The 23,075-nt window shown below is 35.7% G+C and overlaps 1 protein-coding gene across 16 annotated transcripts in view; it reads right to left on the minus strand.

Annotated features, from left to right (window-relative positions):
• The window catches only part of LOC103058722 (F-actin-monooxygenase MICAL2), an 86,143-nt gene that overhangs the window by 7,775 nt on the left and 55,293 nt on the right, over positions 1 to 23,075 (minus strand). For 3 of the 16 annotated variants that reach the window (XM_088145917.1, XM_088145910.1, XM_088145908.1), the window contains 11 exons: positions 20,082 to 20,281; positions 18,835 to 18,947; positions 15,351 to 15,407; positions 13,246 to 13,395; positions 10,058 to 10,168; positions 9,396 to 9,605; positions 8,474 to 8,575; positions 8,021 to 8,146; positions 4,787 to 4,894; positions 933 to 1,122; positions 412 to 488 (listed from right to left, as the gene is read on the minus strand). In XM_088145917.1, the coding sequence (XP_088002043.1) occupies positions 412 to 488; positions 933 to 1,122; positions 4,787 to 4,894; positions 8,021 to 8,146; positions 8,474 to 8,575; positions 9,396 to 9,605; positions 10,058 to 10,168; positions 13,246 to 13,395; positions 15,351 to 15,407; positions 18,835 to 18,947; positions 20,082 to 20,281 (1,444 nt within the window). Of the gene's footprint in view, positions 1 to 411; positions 489 to 932; positions 1,123 to 4,786; positions 4,895 to 8,020; positions 8,147 to 8,425; positions 8,576 to 9,395; positions 9,606 to 10,057; positions 10,169 to 13,245; positions 13,396 to 15,350; positions 15,408 to 18,834; positions 18,948 to 20,081; positions 20,282 to 23,075 lie in introns of all 16 variants that reach the window. The other 13 variants (XM_088145911.1, XM_088145907.1, XM_088145916.1 and 10 more) reach the window with 13 other exon arrangements.

Raw genomic sequence — 23,075 nt, forward strand, 5'->3', positions numbered from 1 at the left:
AAAAAGGAATTGGGTGGCCCACCACCTTTAGCTCTGGCCCTTCCTACTGCTTGTTTTAACTCTTCATCCCAATCAGCACACTGCCCATAACAGCTACTTCCAAAGGAATATGGCCCCTACTGAGAAAAGGTTATGTATCCTATTTTAAAAGTAGATCTATTAAAAGGTACAGGGTCAACGTGTTAGAAGCCAACTAACTTTACAGAGCAAAAACAATGCACACCTTTGTTTTCATTCTTGGATATCCAGTGATCACTCCCATGTGATTCAAATGCCAAAGAAGTCTCTGTTAGACTAACAGGGTGAGGTTTATTTCCTTCTTATGTACTACTTCCAATGAGCTAGAATTTGTCTCCTTATAACCTTCCCACCCTCTGTCATACTTTTGCAAACTAGTAGAAATATATATACCTTTATCTCGGCTCTCTTCTTTCTGTGCATATTCTTTTTTTTACATTGTGCAAAATGAAGCTTGCAGTAAAAATTACCTAAAAAATAAAAGGAATGGCATCAGGTTTTGCTTTCCCCCTCCCCTCCCCTCCCCTCCCCCATGCAATCTGCCAATTAGTAGATCTGACAGATGGAATGGGGGAATGTAAAGGTGGTATACATTCAAATTTAAGTGACTTTAGGTGAGTTTGTTTACAACATTTTTAAAGCAGTGCTTTTATTAAAGAAAAATTCTTTACATGAAGTTTATTTCCTTATTCTACCAACTTGAATGGTCTTATCTTGGGATACTCAAGCCTCGGCAAAAGTGGCTAAAATCCCATACATGGTATTTTTGTTTTTGATAATGAAGATGGTATCCTTGCTTGGTTTCATATCAAACCCTCCATCACCTTTTCGTTTAATCTTATTATCTATGAACAGTAGAAACATATGCTTAGTGTACGTCATACTGGCACCAATAGATTTTAGACCTACATTACCTTCTTCTGCATCAAAGGTATAGGTTGCTAGGCGGAGAGTTGTCGCACATATGACACATTTGAAGCATTCTCGGTGGAAGAAGTGGCCTTCTGCGCTCAAACGTTCCATGACATAAACTCTTTTCTTACAGAAATAGCAGATATCACTCCCACCTATTGTCTGAGGAAATTCTCTTTTCAAAGACGCCTGCTAAAAAAATTAAAATATATTGATAATATCTATATAATGTTCCTATAACTGCTTGATTAATTGCACCACCAAGAAGTTCTTTAAGGAGGAAAACGAAGAGTTTCCTTTTGATCTGGTTGATAATGATTTTTGTTACTTATGTATTTTTAATCAGAGCTGTTTTATGTCATTTTGTATTTTCTTCCCTGTTAGCCACCTTCTGCATCCTGGGAATACACATTTAAAATAGTACAATATCATAGCAAAATATGTGTTTAGTTGGCTATGCTTAGACTGCTGCCAAACGAAGGGAAGAGTCATCCAGTAGCTCTCATGGCTAAAAGGTTCTGCAGGCTTTCCATGATACGTGCTGTGAGCTGCCCAAAAAGCCCACTTGGAGTCAGCTAGGGCTAGGGCTAAGGCCTTGACAGCAGAAAAGCCAAAAACACTGGAATTAACTCCTACAACCAGTCTAATCAGCCTCATTGTCATGTTGCAAGAAAAATCTTAAAACATACTTTTATTTTCCTGTTTTCCCTCCACAGTAATTTGCTGGCAGATTTTAATTGCTGATGCCATGTATTTTTTATGTATATTCCGCTATTTCCTGGCTTATTGTTTTGATGTTTTAAGTTTATGATGCTTGTTCATGATGTTAGGTGGCTTTATTAGTATTTTGAGGTTTTTAAAATTCATTTTTGATCCTGATTGCTATTTATTGGTTCTATTGTTAACTGCCATAGGCCAGCCTAAAGTTGGGAACATACAGTATATAAAATGGCTAACTAATCTTTAGATTTTTCAATATGTTTATAGAAACAGACATATTGGAAAATGGATTTGGAATGGATTTGTTATGGATTTGTAATGTATAAACAGGCATATTTATGTTTATGCCTGTTTATGCATTACAACTAAAAAGGACTACTTCCAGTAGTCTTAATGTGTTGGATTAGAGTTAGGGAGCAACTCTTAATGGTGTTTTTCATATTTCATTCAATGCAATGTAAGTCATTTTAATATGGAACATTATATTCTGCGTACCTGTACAAACTGAACATATATGTACAAATGCTGGTTCCACCCATTCAAATTTGTTTTTATGAATATTTGCTTTGAAAGCCTTTTGTTAAAAGGCAGATGATTTGTATAATCTAAAAAGAAACCATTGTATTCTTGGTAGAAAAGTGGGATACAGATATTTAACAGAAAAAAAGTATTTTCTGTGACTGCAAGCACAGATTTTTGAAATCTGAAATACGCACATATGAATACATTTATATATACAAAAGGAATATATTAAATGTTATGGTATAGTTGTGGGCAAATTCTGAATTACTTTGGGTTACTTAGGCTACATCTAGGGCACGATCCATATAAAGTGACTCAACATAATTGGGAAATTATGAATAATTCAGAACTTTGATGTGCTTTGGAAAAGCAAACACTGTATCTATAAAAAATGTTATATTGTTTTCACTCCTCTCCAAAATGATAGAATGGGGAGAATAAGACCATACAAAACTTCAAGTGTAGCATCTCCTCAGATCAGCTCTGCAAAATGCTGCAGAGCTTTGTTTCTGACTGGCTCAATAGAGAGGCTACAGTGCTTCACTTCACACGGCCAACACAACTTCCACGTATGCACAGAAACCACTACCTTCAGTCAGTTGTCTCAGTATATTCCAACTCGCAAAGCATGCTAATCTTACTATCTCTACCACATTACACAGAATATATTTCTTCCATTGTGTGAATTATGGCACCAACACCAAGCATGCCAACTTTACACACTCTCTGCAGAAAAGTGGAATTAAACAATTAAGTAAATGAGAAATTCTCTTCTTATTATAAGGAACTTTCCAAATGCAATACTTTGGAGGATTTCTTGACCTATAAAAACAGGGATCTACTAAAAAGAGGACACTGAATCCCCGCTGAAAAATATTAGTTTAGTCCAAATAGACATTGGAGGATTTTAGGAACCAAATCAAAATAACTGTGATAAATGAACATTAACTATTTTGTGATTTTAGTAACCATACCCAAATCAGAATACTTGTTGGACTGATGTTCTTCACAGTAAATGTTATTTAATTACATCCAAGAACAATAACAACCCTCAATTTTTCAGGTTTCACAATATCATCAGTTTTCATCAATTAAATATTTAACTAATTCTCTTTCTTCCCAACTTCAAAAAGGCCCTAGTTGCACACAAATGCTTGAGCCTCCCTGTGAAATCTGGTAAGGTTTATTTCCATTGTGTCTTGAAAATTGTGTAGCCCTTTCTTGAACAGGGGAGTTACAGATACTGTACTTTTTAAAAGGTAGAACTGTAGGTCCAAATTCCTTGGGTTGGTTTTTTTTCCCCTTTCTTTCCCTTTCTTTCTTTCTTTTTTTTTTTTGGTGCCTTTGAGTCAGTTTTTGACTCCTGGCGATTGCCTGGACAAGTCCCTGCAGTTTTCTTGGCATGGTTTTTCAGAAGTGGTTTGCCCTTGCCGCCTTCTTCCTAGGGCTGAAAGACTGACTGGCCTAGGGCCACCCAGCTAGAACTCACGATCTCCCGGTTTCTAGTCTGATGCCTTAACCACTACACCAGACTGGCTCTCTTTATTGAAATATAAAGAGAGCTATAGTGTTTCCCCATGTTAATCCATAGGAGATATGATTCTTGCTTTGCACTGGGTCCTGAGCTGAAGCAGACAACTTCTGATACAAACTGGACTAGTCTCCAAAGCACCAAACCTGGACCCAAACTGAATCTATGGTCAATGTGCATGCTGAAAGCAACAATAATAAGTTTTATTGAATAAATAGTAATGTTGGACAATGAACACTTTGTACTGTACTTCAGATTATGATACACAGTGAAATAAATTTACAAAGGCAAAAAAAGTATGGCATATAAGTAGCCTTAGACTTCAAGCTGTTTAAAGCTTGAAATTATTTTTTAGAATTAATAGTATATAAAAATAGATCAGAGTGATTAGGTTCTGTAGTTTAAAGGAGACTTTGGATTGGGGTATAATTTCTGCACAATTCTACAATGATTGGCCTGCCCCAGATCCTAAGCAATATATACAATATAACATTTTTGTTGTTCTGACTATTCAACTGTATTTTTGTTTGCAACCTGAGAGTTTTGAGCAGCAGCAACAGCAGCAGGAGGAGGAGGAGGAGAAAGAGAAGAACTAGTGGTGGTGGTAGAGAAAAAAGCAGCAACAGCTCCATCCTCTATATCCTTTGGAAGTCAATATAACATTAATAAATCTGAGAAAGAGTTGATTGCAAGGCAGTGCCTTACACCCCAACTCCAATGTTAATTAGTGAGGCTTATTATTTAATAAGGCCTTTGAAATGTATGCAGGGGTTAATCCCAGACAGTATAGCTGCCTTCACTACATTCTGAATAGCAGCTTTTATTTTATTTTTAAAGATCCAAATAAATTTGGCTGAAAAGCCATGCCTTGGGATCCTACTACAGGATATTAGTGGCATAAAAACTATATTTAATAGCAACTATAAGCAAAGAATCATCAGTGATAGCGTGCACCATCTCTATGTTCTACAATTTTATTGTGGTAGTGTCTGGAAAACTGATACATTTAATGGATAAGACCTTAACATTATCACTCTTCATTATAATGATTTGCACATAATTACATGTGGGTTTAAGCCTTACCAATTGCAAAGATGGAGACAACAGACTGGGCTTGTGATCATTCTTGTACAGATTGACAAGGACTTGTGCTACAGCATCTATTCCGTGTGACACCTTCCCTACTGTCATCTAATATTTAACAAGGCATAAAGAATGGGAGAGGAAAGAGAAAAGATGGAAAATGAAGAGATCTCGCTTTCAAAATTACAGTTTAAGGAAAATTAAAACAAAGAAACATAGCAAAGCAGAGCTGAACAAGCTTAAAGTTAAAAAAAAAAAAGAACTTACAAAATGCCAATCTCACTACTCTTAACCTTTTCCCTTATTACATAAAAGCTAAATATTTATTTAAAAGCTAAATCTGTATTTAAATCTAAATCTCTATCTAAATCTAAAATTTGTATCATACCATATCTTGACAGTTTGCCACATTTTTTTTTTAATCTAAGGTTGTATGAATATCTTGAACAGATGAGTTGTGTGTTTATGGATACACAGAGACTGATTTTTCCCGACACAAAAGGCCAAAGAATTAAGATGGGGCTGCATTTAATTCTGCGCAACTTGCTAGATAGCAAGTTATCTTTGGCAGAATTAAAGTAAAATATTAAAATAATTATAGTAATAATATTACAGTTTTCAACACATATCCCTTTGACTTCTCAAAAATGAAGACTTTTAATAATTTGTCTTGTTAACATAATGCAAACATTTACAATTATTATACCAAATAAAAATGCAAGAAGTGTCATGTAAAGGGAGGCATTTCTGCTGAATGTGCCTAAGCATATTTTCAAAAGACATGCATTCTAAAGAAAGAGTAGTTAATAGTTAATAGCACCTGTTTTCTATTCTTTGAAGCAAATTGTGTCCTGCTGACCCAATTCATATCAATGCTTTGAATTACCAGTCATCAATTATGATGGCAGCTAATGAAACAACATACTTCTTCATCTTAAAATGATGGACATAATCTTTATTAAGAAGGATGCAAGCAGTTGAAGTTCAAATTAAGAGACTTGTCAAAATTGGGATAGTCTTGTAAAAAGTCTACATAGTCTTGTGTCAGGCCCAGCCCAAGAATGACAACGAGGCAGTCCAGTCCAGTATAGTTCCTTTATTAGCTTGCACCTAATAGACAGAATCTCACCAGACTAAACCTATGCTAAGGCAACTAGTGGCTATACCCCGTGAGACTCTAGGGAGGGGCCAGTCTCAGTTTCTTCACTTTCTCACGGTCCTGCTGCGGGCTGAGAAAGCACTTGCTCAGGAATGCTCCCCCTCCCTCCTGATAACCTTGATCCTCCATTCCAGTATCCTTCTTGCACATGCCTTCCATTACACTTGTAAATATAATAATTTTATGTAACTTATAGTTTTTACTTTGAATATTATTCAGTTTTATATTTCTTAGACAGGTTTCTTTAAAATATTTACAATCTAAACTGTGCAATCATCATCATCATCATCATCATCATCACCACCACCACCACCACCACCACCACCACCACCACCACCACCACCACCACCACCAAATGGCTGGTATAAGAGTGCTTCTGCCTGTTTTGTTACATGAAGTTAGAATAGAGTATGTCAGGAGAAACATCAAACTAATCTGAATGCAGTGAGAATGGGGTACCTAAGAAATTATATGGTAAAATAAGAAGAGATTGGGTCAAAAATAAATGGGCACTCAATGAATGTGGACTGAATGCAGTCATGAGTGAGCGGCACAAAAGAAATACATAGAGGTAATTTGGTAATATAGAGAGAATTAATGGGGATCCATAAATGAAGGAAAAGCGAATGGATTGAGAGGAAGGGGCAGACTAAGAAAGCCATGGTTAGATCTTGTTTTTTCCTTAGAATGAATGCTGTGAGAAGATTAATGTATGAAACAGGGTTTGGACATTATGGAAACTAGGATGATTTTCAAAGATTGAAAAGTAGGGAGCAGTACACTAAATGGTATTGGTGTAAACTAGATTTATCTGCATTTCCCTTTCTTGGGTTACTATTTCTTACTCCTTTTCTGTTTTGCATTCCTGAAAATGAATCATGTGGTGCATATGCTTGTATGTATGAAACCATGGTTTTCAAAGCACTATGTTCTTGTATCATGTTAAGCCCAAAATGAACAAACCACATTATGGCTTGCTACAATGTGTGAATTCATTCAGTGGGCATATCTAACTTTTTACTGATTTAATAAGAGAACATTTAAGAGTTGTAGAGTGGGAAGAGCCTCTATGTGTATAGCGAAGTCACTGGTGGGCCACAGCTCCTTACCTGCCTCAGTCTACTATACAGCTTTTTCAAAGTGGAATTGGAAAATCTAGCTTATTTTGGAGAAGAATGCGAACTACTGCAGCTTTTGGTGCAGAGCTACTGAAGGTGATGTGGTGATACACATTAAGCTTAGAATGTATTCTTCTTTTCACTTGCAAATGCCAACTGATTGAATTGCAAATGCTTTCACCTGCACTGTTTCCTTCCTTTAGATGTAGCTACATCTAAAAGTGCTATAAGCTATAGAAGCAGCAGAAAACAGAATCCTACTTTAAAATTGAGAAGACCATATAATTCTCATCAGAATACATATTTCCAGGTATGCAAGGCTGCTTCTAAGAATCCACAAATACATAAAATGATTTACAAGTACTTTGTCAGAACAATTAAAATTAGGATTTAAAAGCAGGGCTGTCTAAATGAAGATAGAACAGGACTGCAAAGTGGCTAAGGCAGGGACATCACTGTCCCCCCCGCCCCCGGAGGATTTTTGTTATTAAAAAAATGTGTGTTCTCATAGTATTTTTGTGTTCATGGTACTTCACAATCATAATCATCTGTGCTACTAATTTCTGGCAACTGCTATCAGAGAAAGACCTGGGGACTGTAAATAAGTAATTGGGAACCTGCGTGGCCCTGAAGGCACAGATTGTCCAGTTTATCTGGTAAGCATGAACTTATCTGCACAGCCAACATACAATCATCTTTCTCCCACTGTTTATAGAGAGAAAAGTTATATGATTTCCATCTTAATGACAAGCTTTAAAATAGTTTATTAAAAGGGATAAGCCAAATTAAAGTTCTGGTGGGGTTTTAAAAGGCTGAAATACCCATTACTTTAGCCTTTTTTCAAATGAAATGTAGCACACACACACTGTTCTGTGCAATGTTAGTGAAAGTCAGTATTGCATAGGCTTTTTTTTTAGTGACAATATGAAGCTGAGATGGAAACCTGTTAAAGAATACCTTTTCAGAAAGAATAGCAGAAGAAGCAGAGTCTATAGATGAAGAGGAAGCAGTTGAATCATGAGATGGCAGACAAGCGGGAGATGGGAGCTGAGAATGGGAGAGACCTTTAGTAAGAAGTGGATTCTGTGTAGAGCAGAAAGATGAAAAATAGTCCCAGATTATTTACCTGCAAATGCATGTTAAAATTATGGCACATGCACTAAATTACTGAAGAAAATTCTATTACAGCCAGAAGAAAAAAAATTTACAGCCATTATCTAACACAAACATATCAAAAGCTTGGCCCTTATCACTTTGTGGTTGACTATGTTCTAATTCCCACTTATTTCTTTTTTAAAAATCACATTTAATTAAATGAAGCAAAGTGTTATGCCATGCGTTAGCACCAACACAGTTCCTCACCAAGTTTGCATTCTCTGTATTTGCAAACCAAGCACAGTATTTATTCACCTTGGGGATGTCAACACAACCAAACATGGAGGCCAGATGAGCCGCTTTCTCTTTAATGCTCTTTTTATGAAATTCTCTATTTGCTATGGACTGAGCTTTTTTCTGTGGCAAGGAAGAAGAGCAAGGAAAGAACATAAGTTTGAGTTAGGGAGAAAAAGTAGAAACAATAGTATAAAAAGCAGCAGTTTGGAGAAAAGAAGATTAAGTAACAAAGAGAAAGAAAGCACAAAAACAAAAAGCACTGTTGTATATACATGAAGTTATCTGGGAGATTTAAAGATAAAAAAAATCACATGGGAATCTTTATGGGAAGCTTTGTGCCTGACTTCCCCCCAATGTGCATTTTTTTCTTGCGTCGCACCAGTTGTTCAGCTATGCTGCCCTTCATTTTAAAAACTGTAATGGACTAAAAATGTTTATTTTTGTCAGGGATCACATTCTAGGAACTATGTATACAGAGCTCTCTCTCAGATATCATGGCTGCATCCCCAGTTTCTATAGCCTGGGTTTCAGATGCCTTGAAGGCGGTTGGTTAGAAAAATATGAGCTAAATTTCTGCTCGATAAATAAAATTAACAAATATTCATGCAAGACTTAAGAAGTAATGGAGATTTTGATAAGCAGTTTTGCTTCATAGCTTACAGCTCTTGCCACCCTGAGATAGAAGGAAGGAAACTTTCTAGTCAATTTTCCCCAAATGTTACCATGTTCTTTAACCAATCTAAGGTGTGTGCAATGTAGTAAATAAATTGTGAAATGATGAGGCATCTGTGAAAGGAACAAAAATACGTTTTGTGGTTAGAACAGCTAGGACTCCATGGTTCACAACTGTCCTAAAGATAAACCATGGTTGAGTGAGTTCTAGTAGCAGAGGAAGTAACCAGAAAGGAAAGAGAAGAGGAAACAGAGGAGACAATGTCACCTGATTAACTTTTTCCTCCACATCCTGAAGGCGCTGAAGCACACCAGAGAGTGCAAGGGCAGCAGGGCAGGAAGATGCAAGCGCTTCAGAGAGTCTAGACTTCAGCTCACTTGGTTCTATGCATCTCAAAGGCTTGGCCACTGGTTGTTCATCAGGCAAAGGCTGCAAGGGTTTCCTGACAGTGCAGTCTGTCCTAGCTATGGCCTGAAACTGGGAAACACTGCCAATGAAACCGGTGGCCTCTCTTCCAACAAAAAAACCCTGCACTTAAATTAGCTAAAGTAATCAGAGTGTATCCATGCAAACAGGCATCTCATAAACACAAGGAAAGTTACTTATTTGGAACAAAAATTCCCACTACCCAATGGTCTAGCAAACAGCATACATCTGATTATTACAAATTAGATTTCCATTGCCCAATTCTATGCTAAGGTGATCCTTGAAATCATTTTTCTTTTTCTGTGATTCACCTGGGATAGGGAAAAGTGGTGCAGAATTTTAGTAGGAGCTAAGCCTTGCTGCCCACTATATCACTTCTTCAGTATATTTCACATTGTGTTAAAATGGGTCTCTACTGTTTTTGAATGCATTAATGGACTTGTTGCTGGCATCATCCACCATGCTCTCTAGCAATCAAGGATTTTTTTCTAAAGAATGCCTACCTGTTGCTTTGGTGGAGATGGCAGATTATCGGTTGTCTCCTTGGGTTTAGCAAAGCGAGGGTTTATGGGAGATTCAGAAGAAAGAAGCAAACCTGGTCTATTTACTGGCTCCTTAAATTAAAAAAGTAGGGAATAGCCCGAGAAAAAAACATTTTAGAATTAGAACCAAAAGCTAGTGTGAAGAAGAAAGAAATTTTGAGAAGTGCCACCAGCAGTAACATTTTAAAATTTGTGAAGGTATCATTTCTGCTTATTCAGTTGCAAATGTAATAACATCCTCTAAAATAAATCAGGTGGATGCAAATAAGATTGCTAGTTATGTTTAACATTTATACAGTGTCATTTAGGGCAATGGGAAGGACAAGCTTAACCTTTCTTCTCTACTCCAGTCCCAATTACAATAATTCCCCCAAGCCTCTATTCATGTCAATATGAAGGCCAATGGAATAAAGGTTCAATTAGTAGGTAGGAAATCATTTACAAACTGGAAGCAAATTTGTTCTCAAAGCATTCACGTGCAATATTAAATGTTTTGCTTTAAACAATATTTTTTGTAGGGAGCATGCTAAATATGCTTGTATGCTACTAACCTCTTGGACTTATGAAGAAGATAGTTGAGTCAGCTGAGCAAACCATAAATTGAACCCATTGGTTTTCTGTATAGCTCCCAGTTTGTATAGTCTTCATACTGAAAGCTAAACAAAAGCCTAAACAGACTGAAAACCTGCCCTGTTGCATGAGTCTCCTGAGTTAGAAGCCACTCAAATATCTAAACTCAGGAAACATAATATTAAAAAATTCTAAAGAGAGAAGTTAATATTTGTAAACTGCACACTATAAGCACTGACTCTTAAGATTTTTCACATTGATGGCCATTAGGAATACCATCACCAATTCTGCAGTCAAACCAACCCTGCTTTAAATCTTATGACTTCTCTCTTCCATATGCAACCAATATTTATTGTTGGAGTAATCAGTACATTTTCTTCACTTGAAAAATAAATCTTTCAGAATGTAGAAAGCACAATACTCATTAGTCCTTTTGAATAGCAAACTACAGTTACAACTGAGCATATCACTGGTAGCTTTTCACTATCTCAATTTTCAAATTATCTTAGATTGCTATGCATGGTAAAATAACCAGGCAAGCATATGTTAATTACAGAGAATATATGTGATCAGTTTTATCTTTTAAACTGGTGTGGCAACATAAAAATTAATCTAAATAGTTTGAAGAAAAAGGAAGTCTTAAACTTAAATAATCAGTAATGAATCTCAGTCACCTTGATTTGGTCATCACTTTTCTGCCAGTGCTTAACCTATTGGTAACTTTGTAATTGTGTGTGTGTGTGTGTGTGTGTGTGAGCGCACGCGTGCTTTTGAGTCATTGTTGACTCCTGGTGACTGCCTGGACAAGTCCCTGCAGTTTTCTTGGCAAGATTTTAGAAGTGTTTGCCATTCCCTCCTTCCTAGGTCTGAGAGAGAATGACTGGCCCAAGGTCACACAGTTGTAAATTATCCTGAGAAATTATGGAGATTGGCATTGGGGGTGGAGAGGACAGAAATGTAAACAATTTATTTACAATTTTAATTTGGAATATGAAAGTGCGACATTACATATCCACATATTTTACATGTGGTTCAGTTGAGAATGTCCCCTGTCAATTAGGTGGTGATATGTAGGGATCAAAAAAAAGTTCCTCTTTTCTGAGTATCTTTCATTTCCAGTTCAACAGCCATATGAATAAAAATGAATGTAATGAATTATTTTATATATTTTATATACATTAAATTTATGTAGGATGTTTCAAATAAGGTTTTTATGCTGGATATCACTCTAGGGTTCTGTCCAAAAAAGATAAGCTGGTTCAGAATTTTGTCTTCTGAATCCTACACTAGAAATATTTGTACATAGTTATGCAGCAACTTTCCTGGAGTACAATGTTCCTAGAAAATCTATCTATTTAAGTAGCCATAAAAATGTGTAACATAACTTTTACTGCCTTGTAATCTTAACCACAACATTGCTAGCTATCTTAAGAAGCACGGGAATATAAAGCTGTTATATTGATCTATTAAACCATGTTACATACTAAGACAGCCTAATCCCATGTCATCAGACATTATTTCAAAAAAAATTCAGTAATAGGGAGAAAAAGTATCATACAGTTATGTCACACTATCTAGTATCTGAAAGGAATCTTGTGTATCTCCCACTAGGAGCAAATGTCTATGCTGCATTTTCATCATTATACAAAAAGTACAAAGATAGGAATTGGAAATGCTTTCTTTCTGGAACATTTATAATGCCACCAGCATGTATATTATCTGCCTATCTGTCTAGGAATTTGTATTTCCTATACATGTGAAGATTGTGAAGCTAACACCGAACTGCATTACCCAGAATCCTGGTTTTTGAGATCTGATCAATATCAGTATTCCCTGAAATGCTGGTTGGAAGCAGAATCAAGTTTTAGGATCTTTCTCCTAATACTCAAAACCTACATAGTAATGTCATGCACATATATTCAGAGGGCCTATATGCAAATAGCTCAAAACAGCTGGTTATCCATCAGAAAGATTTGCCTCTATTTCCAAATATGAGTTTTACTAATTGTACAGGGAGCAGAACAATAACAAAGCACTTCTGGGTCAAAGGGAAAGTCTAGTACCAGTCAAAGCAAAACTGATCAAATTAGGTAAGACAGTAGATTCATTTACTGTATCAAGCAGAAGAGATGCACAGGGAAGATCCAAAAACAAGTCAAGGTTACAAGGAGCAGATCCAGTGCATGTAGACAGCAGCACCACAGGAGCTATATACAATCAAGCATAGGACTTCCAGGGCAGGCTTAAATGCTATAAACAGGGTACTAGGAGTCCAGATTTTGTTAACTGCCTGATACTATGAGGGAATTCCTCATCCTACAAGATATGTGTCTTAGATGCTCACTCCACCTTACTGCATGTACTTTTATTCTTCCACGTTCTGTAGGACCCGGAGGAGAGAGGCAGGAAGAATTCAGCATCTCCACATCATCTCTATTTCTTTTTGGTAATACTGTCAATGTAGTCTTATGCCCATTTCTTAACTGCGAGCTAACCAGGTGGTCTGGGCTTTGCCCTGCAGTTGTTCCACCTTCTCCTCTTTGTTTCTTGCTCACTCACTCACCCACTCACTCACTCACCTGTCTCCTTAGTGAAACACTGGGTGCATTTTCTTCAAACTTGGCTAAGAGCTGCGTTGCCATTGACTTCACTTTGTTTCGATGTATTGCTTCTTTCAAATCCCCTGGTTGATTATTAGAATTCCTTTCTTGATTTAAACGGTTTGAAGACTATAAACAAGCAGATGGGAGAGGGGGAGGAAGCATATTTATATATTCCACAACTTTAGGGACTGCCATTTATTTTCTTCATTGCATTTGTGAAGTTGAAAAGTGTTCTGTAATCCACATCAGAACAATGCCTCTATTAGACACAAAAAAGTAATGCAAGCATTGAGTTCTTGGGATCAGGCAAGATAATAAATAAAAGAGAAGATGAGAGGGATAACACTGTTTTTTAAGCCATTAGTTTATACAGAATGGTGAATGGTTGATACAAGGTGTGTTGCTCCGAAGAAATGTGTGTGTGGGAAGCTACTGGAGGAATGGCTTTGCTTTTGTCTCCTTTAACACAAGGCATTACCGGAGGAAGATCATCCATTTATTTTATGTATTTCTTTAACTTGACGACCAAAGTTTCTTTGTGGTTTACAATAAAAAATAAACTAAACATTGAGACATTAAAAACAAGTAAAACAAGTAGAAGGAGTAAAGCTAACAGTTAAAATCAGCAATTAAAATCCTGTACAAATAGGTGTTTCTAAAGAGCCTTTTAAAAAGCTACTAAAGGCGTTATGCTCGGGAGTTGTGTTCCAAAGAGTCAGGGCAGCAACAGAGAAGGCGCAATCCCAAGTAACCATCAGATGAGCTTACTGCAACATTAAGCAGACCTCACATGATCTCAGTAACCATGACGATTCATATAGAAATTGGTCTTCTCTCAATTAGTCTGGACCCGAGCTGTTGTAGGGCTTTGGCTTTAATCAGCACTTTGTATTTTGTGCACAAATAAATGAGCACCCAGAACTGTACTTTAAGGTCAGGCTTAATACGGACTGCTCACGGTCTTCCTGAGACCAACCTGACTGCCAAGTTTTGTCCCAAGTAAAATTTTCAGACAGACACAAAGGCAGACCCGTGTAGACCGTGGAGGTTACCAGTACATGTGACATAATATTAAGATCATTATCTTCCAATTGGTGTATCTACTAAAACTGATAAAATGTGCTCCTGGCCATTTCTTTAATCTGGTCTGGGAAACCAGAGATAGATCTGAGTCCAGAAGCACCCCTAAACTATCTAAATACTCCTTCTGGGAGAGTGCAATCTGTTTAAAACATACCGTTCTATGGCTTCTTTGGAATTATTGCCCCTCACAATGAGCACTTTCTGGTTCACTTGCAATATATTATCCCTTATCTATCTCCCTACAGATTGCAGGCATTCAGGGGAATCATTCAATTTCTTGAAAAGTTCACAGAGAAATAGAATTGGATGTCAAGAGCACATTGATATGATCCAGATGCAGATCTCCAGTATTTCAAGGAGTATTGAAAAGCACTGGGAACAGAATGGAAGTGTAAAGGATTTCTTATACCTCCTCTTTTAAGGATCTATGTCCAAGCAACATAATTTGAAATCTACTTGAGAGATGGGAATGGAACTGGTGATCCAGAAGGATAGTATCTAAAGCCACAGAAAGGCCCATAAGAAACAATCAAGTCAACTCTATCCTTGATATTTGACACTTGTCACATTACAAGTCTTCAGAGTGGTTTGGCTTCCACTGACAGTGGCAGTAGCCATATAGACTTGTAACAACAGATCTGAAGAAGCTAGTATTGCTTGAAAGAAGCTAAAGTGAAGTACTGCTTGTTCAAAGCAGGTTTCAAAACAATGTTATTTTTTTCTGCAGACGTCTAATTGATAACAAAATGGGAGTTATTAATAGCTTCAACTATTGGGCAGTTTAAATCTTTCAATAAATAAGTAAATAAATAATAAAATAAGTAAGTAAATAAGTAAAATAATGCTATTTTATTTTTATATCTATCTCCTAGCTTGTTATGGCCAATTTTAATCAGTTAAAAAGCTGAATATGAACTCCCTAATATCTACTTTTTGTAGTGGAGAACAAATTCTATTACTTATTAAAAACAAATGTAATAATGAAAATTATTACCAACCTCTTCAAAACTTATGAGACTTTTACGTCGCCTTTTACTGGTCTCATTTTCTTCCACCTAAAAGCAATGGAATCAAGTTAGAAAAATTATTCACAACTGTAAATGTATCTAAAATGTATCCATTTAATAGAAGGGTACTGGTTAAAACAATGATACATTAAAAAAAAATCAAATTAATTATAAAATGAATAGAAGGACAAAGAATGTAATTAAATTATGTACTAGGTGTAATTTAAGGTTTAATTATGCATGTGTTTCCTCTACAAATTGACTGGAGGGCTAATTTTAGGGCACTTTTAATTTATTATAAACGTCAGCTAATGTTAATTTTCCCTTTCCACAAACACCTACCTATCCTCAGCAAATTTTGTTATCTATGGACCAAATCAGACTATACTAGTTCATTCTGCTCCATTCCATTCATATGCTATAGGATGGGTGCAATCTGGTTTTTATGTGAAAGCCACATATGACTGATGGAAATAGAAACCCCTTTGTCTTTTGCCATTCTTCTTTGCATTATGTCAGCACAGGCATTTTTCTCATTAATCAGCTAAAACACCAGAAAATACATGGCCTGAGAACAACTACCTGAACTGATAGAACACAAGAAGATAAGGCAAGCAAAGGATGGAGTTTCTTGGTATCCTCATCTATGTTCTACTTTTGGTGCAAATGCAATATGCTTGTCCTGTACTTTTTCTTTTTGCTTTTGAATTTTTCACTACTATAACCTTTTCATTGGAGCTGGGTCATGCAAGCTTTTAACTTGACTTTACAGAAGTCGAGCTTTGCAAATCCTACGTTAGAGCTTTATTACATGGAATGTTATTTAAAAATATATATTTATCTTTGTAATGTATGTGTATCACTGAGAAGATCTAACAGAATATCAGTAGAAAGTTGATTTTGTATAATATATAATAAAGTTCAGAATTTTTATTCACCAGATGATTTTATAACATTTGCACTGCAGCCTTTCTCTGAGAAGTTTTGAATGCTTTAGCGGTCCACCAGTCTTACAGTGGTGGTATAGTTGAGCAGGCCAAAGCTGTCCTGAAGTTCATAATTTTGATCTGCTAGTCTCAATGTTACTGCAATTGTTAAACTAAGAAGCCAATATCGCAAAGTTCCTTGGGAGTGCAGTGGTGTATAAATGTGATAGACAGATAGACAGACGCCAATATTATTATATCCTGATGAGTCAAATAAATCACAAAGGTTATGCTAAAGTATTAATCACTTCTGAACCACTGAACGTACCAATGCATTTGGACTGTGGATTAAAAGTACAGAATCATCTATTATCTTTATATATTACAATAACTCAAAAATCACATAATTCCAATTTCACAGTAGCTCAGAAATCTGTCAGACGAGAATCAGGTCCCCCTGATTCAGAGTCCTCATGCATTATTTCAGATAAGAAGAGCCACTCAATCATAACAGTCTGTTTTTCATAACAATCAATACTTTTAGAAGTTTACACTACTTAAATGTTACTGACAAACTAGGCTTTTCCCTCCTGATGACCTCCACAATCCCTCGGCCAACATGAATATGTTGACTGTGTTGGCTTGGGACTATAGAAGTTGAAATCCAAAAATCTGGAAAGTATGAATTGGGAAGCCTGCCAGGGCCTAAAGAGGCATAAAGTACTGAAGCTTAAAGATCTCAGCATAACAAATTTCAAGATGACACTATTCAGGAGATTGTGTATACTGCTGCCTAGTTCAGGTCCTGGATAAATCATCAGGTGTTCCTTATGTAAGAAAGACAGAACTTATCAGTTATATGAATTAGTGAAGAAAACTTTAGAGTACCTTTGAAAACATACTTCTAGAAGAAGTAGAAAGCATCCAACGAATACGTCAACATTATGTCAGTTCAATAACGTTTCATGCAAGTGTAAGTGGCAGTACTGACAAAACTCAAGAGTTTCTAGCTAATTTTGCAAGTCACATGGTTCTATATATTTATTTTGGAACTATTTTATAGCTATGTGTAATCTCCTAAATGAGGGACAAAACCACTCTTAGCTCTCCTTTCCAAAACCACTGACAGATGTATAGATCTAAAAACTGTCTTAAAAGTTCTTAAAGTTTTTTGAATCAGACTATTCTGTCTAGGTCAAAATCATTACTAATGGTCACATGAACCAGAACTACCCTTCTGCTCTTGGAAGAGGCTGCAGTGGAAATTCTCACTACTAATAGAAAGTGGAATGGGGAAATTGTTTTTATTAATTTTCTCCCTGCCAAGCTATTTGTGGGATCTCAGTTCCCTGTGGAGCAGGGAAAGCAAGTGAAAGAACTATCTATGGGACAGCAGTATAAGCACAATTCCTTTTACAGACTTGTAAATCTAACCCATAGATCTTTTTAAGCTTAGTTTCTGGGCATGTTTTTAATGTTTTAATATTCACAGTTCAGTTAGGCATTTAATAACATATAAAATACATTTTGATCATGTAGCTGAGGTCAAGAAAACTGGTATAGAATGTAGAAGGGAGTAAATTCAAGATATCTTTCTAATTCATGTTAATGTGCAAGACAAACAGGAAAGTTATAGTAAGCAACATCTTGAAATACACCATATCAATATTTTAGCAAAGTAATCTGCTGGAAACTTGTTTTGGAAGGGAGAGCATTTTCTCCCACTTCTGCCAAATTGGATTGTTGGGCTTCAGTTGAATAAACACATCAACTTTGTTTGCATGGCTGAATAAATAAAGGCTGTTTCTTAAAAAGGGCATATGGCTACTGGTTGATAGCTTAACATTCACATGATTTGATGGTATTATTTATAGAATGGTTAGCATAAGAAAAAAATATGTTTTGTATTTGGAAGGCTCTCTCAAACTTTATTTAATGGCCTTCAGAAGGCACAGTTGATACAACTTTAAAAGCACAAAATGCATTCACTGTTTTTAGCTCCTAGTTACTGAAGTTGTTAACCAAATATTTTTGTATATTTTCTTGCTTAATCAAGCAATCATTTAAAAATGATACATGCATGCTAAGATCTCTGGAGCCATTCAACTGGAACAAAAAACAATGTAGTGATCACTTTCAGAAATCAACAGAGTATACTGGTCACCGACAAGTAGATTCTCTTTTGAAAATTACTTTCCTTTAATATTAGGCCAATTTAACATCTGCAAATGGGAGAGTAAATTTATTGGAGGACATTTTCCAATAGTCCTAAGAATAATTTTGCCTTATGAGATCAAAGATCAATCTCATACTGACCACAGATGGCAACCAAATAGTCCAGGGAAATTTACAAACTTAGTATGATAGAGAAAGCCATACTCTGTTCACAGTTTCATTGAATATGGTCCTGTTTCTAACTATCACAAGTTACAGAGTATCTGTCAGTTTATAAGCCTGCTGGTTACTATCATACTATAATTCTATAGCATGCATGCATCGATTCCTTTATATGAAGAAAAGGGAGGAAGGAAAAAGATATAGAGTTTTACTTTTGGTATTCTCTTCCTTGGAAATGTCAAGTTTATGTAATTATTAAAGACGAAGTTGGATGATTTTGTTGAACAAGAATCAATTCTTTCTCCATTTTGTTTGGCCACAGTACCTATTCAAACATAAAGAAATAAATTAAATTAAGACATCACCTATCAATTTAGAAATTATGAAAAGCAAGACATTCATACTTTCAAGTATTTTTTTCCTATAAAAATACATTTATAACTAACTTCATAAAGTCTTTCATTACACAAACATGTTGAAAAAGCAACATTACTCTTCTAGCTAAACAGCACAATCCTGTCCTCTCAACTTAGAATAGAGATGGACATCTGTCAAGCCACATGCTGCTCCCACTCAGCACCCTAAAAATGTCACTGCCAAATTTAGTAACAAAACTGCTGAATTTCAGTACATTAAAAAAAAATCATTAAAAATTCAGAACGTAAGGGGTTTGCCTCACAGATCTCTTCTGTTCCCAGTTCCATTTTGTTCCCCACCACAATTACCCAAAAAATGTGAAGTTGTAAAAAGTTGAACACTTAGTATAGGAGATGACCCTTTGAATTGTCCCTCTCACAAAATCTGGAAGAAAGACCCAGGATGAGCCTGAGAAGTGGGATATCAGGCCACTGTTTGGATTTTAGGTGGTTTTATAGGTGGGGGTGTAAGTGATTTGCCTCCCAGAGGCTTACCACTTCTATTTCTACCCTTAAAATCCACATGAAAGGGCCAGAAATTTTGGGCTTGGGTCTTCCAATGAGTCACAGTATCATTAGATGCCTTTTGTGACCCTCTGAAAAGTTGGAAGGTGGACTTACAGCCTTCAACCACTCAACCACTGCCAAATGCTAACACAGAAATCACAACACATTCAACAGAGTTTATCTAAGTAAGATGCATAATTGAGTAAAACCAGTTACAATCAGTGACTTGGTGCTCAATTAAAAAATGTAGTAAAACTGGGACAAATATGAAGACCAAGTGCAGAATCAGCAACTTTCATGAAACTTATATGACCAATTAACTAATAAAGGAATAGCATCTTCTGGATTTCCAAAACCATTCTAGAATAAAACTATGCATTCCCCCCATATTCCGCCAGGATAACGTAGCTAAATATAATTAAACATTCCAAAGCAGTTACAACTGCAAGACAACCTTGGGCTCAAGTTTAAGGCCAAAGAGAATGTAAAGTAACAAAAGCTTGATTTCTGTTGAGAGTAAAAGCAACAGAACTTACCCACTGCTCTCAGAGGTGTTCCCCTAAATAGCTCATAGAATTTCGAAAGATACATGACCATACTGAGTTTATCAGGCTCTCCAGCAGACACCATTTCTATCCCAGTTGTGACAGGAGGAATTCCAAATTCTCGTTCAGCAATATCAAATGCTCGCTGGTTGTTTTCGACTGCATCTTCTTCATTCAGGGAATCAAAGTCACTTAAGAATTAGAAAAAAAGTCATATAGGTAAAGAAACATCTCTTACAGTGTTTTAGAACACTTTTTTCTCTGCAATAAATCTTTTTGTTTTTAAATTTTTCTAAATTTAAATTTCTAAAACATTTAAATTAAATTTTTAAATTTCTAAAACATTTTGAAAAAAAAACTCTTGGTATCCTTGAGAAAAGTTCAATTTAATGAGTATTCCTACGTACCGACTCTCTTCCACATTATGTTTCTGCCAGAGTGGAATACCACCATCTCCTTACATCTTACATATCTTTATTCCCAGGTTATACGTACAAAATAATAGTCTAGAACACTGTTTCCCATCCTTTTCTATGCCCACACCCCTAGAAAATGTTTGATTAATGTTCGTACCCCCTACAAAAGTAATATCACATTTGAAGATGAAGAAGTCTAACTTCTAATGCAGGTGAACAAATTGAACTTAAAAAGAAAAAAAGCTTTTTACTCAGCGAATAAAATTGTTGCACCCCCTGAAATTCCATCTCGCACTCCCTGGGGTGCAGGCATCCCAGGTTGGGAACTCCTAGTCTAGAATTATCCCTTAGAACTCTGACAACCAACCAACCAACCAAATCCTGAATAAATATATGCTATAACAGAATTACATATATCAAACCAGAATATGCAAATATTCAAAATCAATCTTCTCTAATCTTGTATACTCCAGATGTTCTTAACTTCTATTTGAGTAATTCCTAAAGGCTGCTGACTAGAAATGATGGGAGGTTATGTACATAGATATGGAAAGCATTAGATTGGGGAAGAAAGTTCATCAATAACTTGGCGTAATCATTAGAAGAATTAATGTCCTTATTCCGGAGAATGGTATTTGCTAATAAGTATGAAGTACTTGCTAAAAGTTCCAATATGAGCCACTTTGGGTAGTGGTTGAAGGTGCTGGCCTAGAAACCAGGAGACTGGGGGTTCTAGACCTCTCTTAGGCATGAAAGTTGGCTGGGTGACTTTGAGCCAGTCACTCTCTCTCAGCGCAATCCACCTCACAGGGTTGTTGTTGTGGGGAAAATAGGAGGTAGGATCATTAGGCACGTTAACTGCCTTGAGTTGACCAAAATATATAAAAGACAGCATAAAAATCTAATCATCATCTTCATCTCCAAAATTCCTGGGAACTGGGATAGGAATAAACACAAAACTATTTACTTCAGGAATACATGCCATTTATTCCCCAAATAATGCCATTGGAAAGATTGTTTTGACATAGTAAACTTCCACAGATTCATTAAGGAAGAAGTGTTCCAAAATACATTAGTAGTAAAGATTTTCAAAATATCTCTGCACCATCAAATTAAAATACCAAACTCATGTTATGATTGCTTAATGATATATCTGGTCTATCCTCAAAAGCAGCTGCAATACTTTCATGATAATTTCCTAACATAAGATGATGAAATAATTGTTAACTATACTATGAGATAGTTTTGGAGAGGAAAAGGCAATAAAAGGAGTCGGTGACTGCAAAAGATTAGCAAAAAGAATACAGTACATGATGTAAGATTTAAAAAAAAATGTATTCTGTGCGGGATTAATATATTCTAAATGCTAGAACCATTAACTGAAAAATGTAACTTAGAATTGTTGATTATAAACTGGTAGTCAATAAAAACCTCTTAATATTACTGAAATATGCGTATTACAGGAAGGCATGTCCACTAATTGAAAACTACATTCTAAACAAGTTAAAATTTAAGATTTGTTTCATTTTGCTGTACATGTACAATTGACCAACACTGATGCTATCAAAGCACAAATAATCTTCAAGGGGTTATGCTGACGGTCCTTTTTCCCATCCCTTTTTTATTTTAAAAATAAAATAATCTGTCTAAATTTTTAATTTTAAAATTAAATTTAAAAATTTAAATTTTTAAAAGTTTAAAAATAAAACAAAATCTGTCAGATTTTATATTGCTGTTTTTATGTTTTTTCTAGTTTTGTACAGTGCCCAGAATCCGCTGGAGTTGGGCGGCCAATAATACTTAGGAACAAAATAAATAGCCACATAACAGAAAAAGAAGAAAGTAAGAAAGGCCACAGTGGATAGAAAATAGAGAATTTACAATTGCCATTTTTTCCATTAATTAAATAATTGAGTATATAAAACTAGACTCATTATATCATCTTGAGAAACAAATGTAAATCACTATAGAACTCTAAACTTTTTTATATTGATGTTACCACTATTTATCATTATCTAAAATAAATGCACATGATCTTATAAAAGAGAAAGAAAAAATTAAAAGTAAAAGTAAACAAACAATCAGTGAAAAACAGTATTAAGTTTCGATTCCCTCCCATTGTATCTGACTACATCAAATTATTTATAAACATTAAAATTGCTTCTGGTTACTATCTTTATGTTAACTACTTCTCTCTTAAAAACTGTTAGTATCTGGGTTTGCCTTGGTTTGTGACATGCAATATATAAGGAAGCCATTCTTGCTTAAATTTAGTTCAACTTCTGTTCTGGGTGTATACCATTAATTCTACCATTGTCAAATTTGGTTTCCCACTCTGATTTTGTTGGCAAAGTATCTCTTTTCCAATGGTGGGCCAAACTGGTCCTTGTGGCCATCAGCATATGCTGTAACTGAAGTAGAAAAGTAGAAGTAGAAAAAACTGAGGCTTCAATACAAGTTTTCTTTTTAAAATTTAAAATTAATGCTATGATTTTCTTTCCAGTACTTGTGAATTTTTTTTACTACCGCTTATGATAAAATGTTCCACTCAGGGTCCTTTCTGTACAGC

The sequence above is a fragment of the Python bivittatus genome, unplaced genomic scaffold (assembly GCF_059951505.1).
Source record: "Python bivittatus isolate LINGU-HERP-01145 unplaced genomic scaffold, Pbiv_v1 ctg000480_np1212, whole genome shotgun sequence".
Classification (NCBI taxonomy): Eukaryota; Metazoa; Chordata; class Lepidosauria; order Squamata; family Pythonidae; genus Python; species Python bivittatus.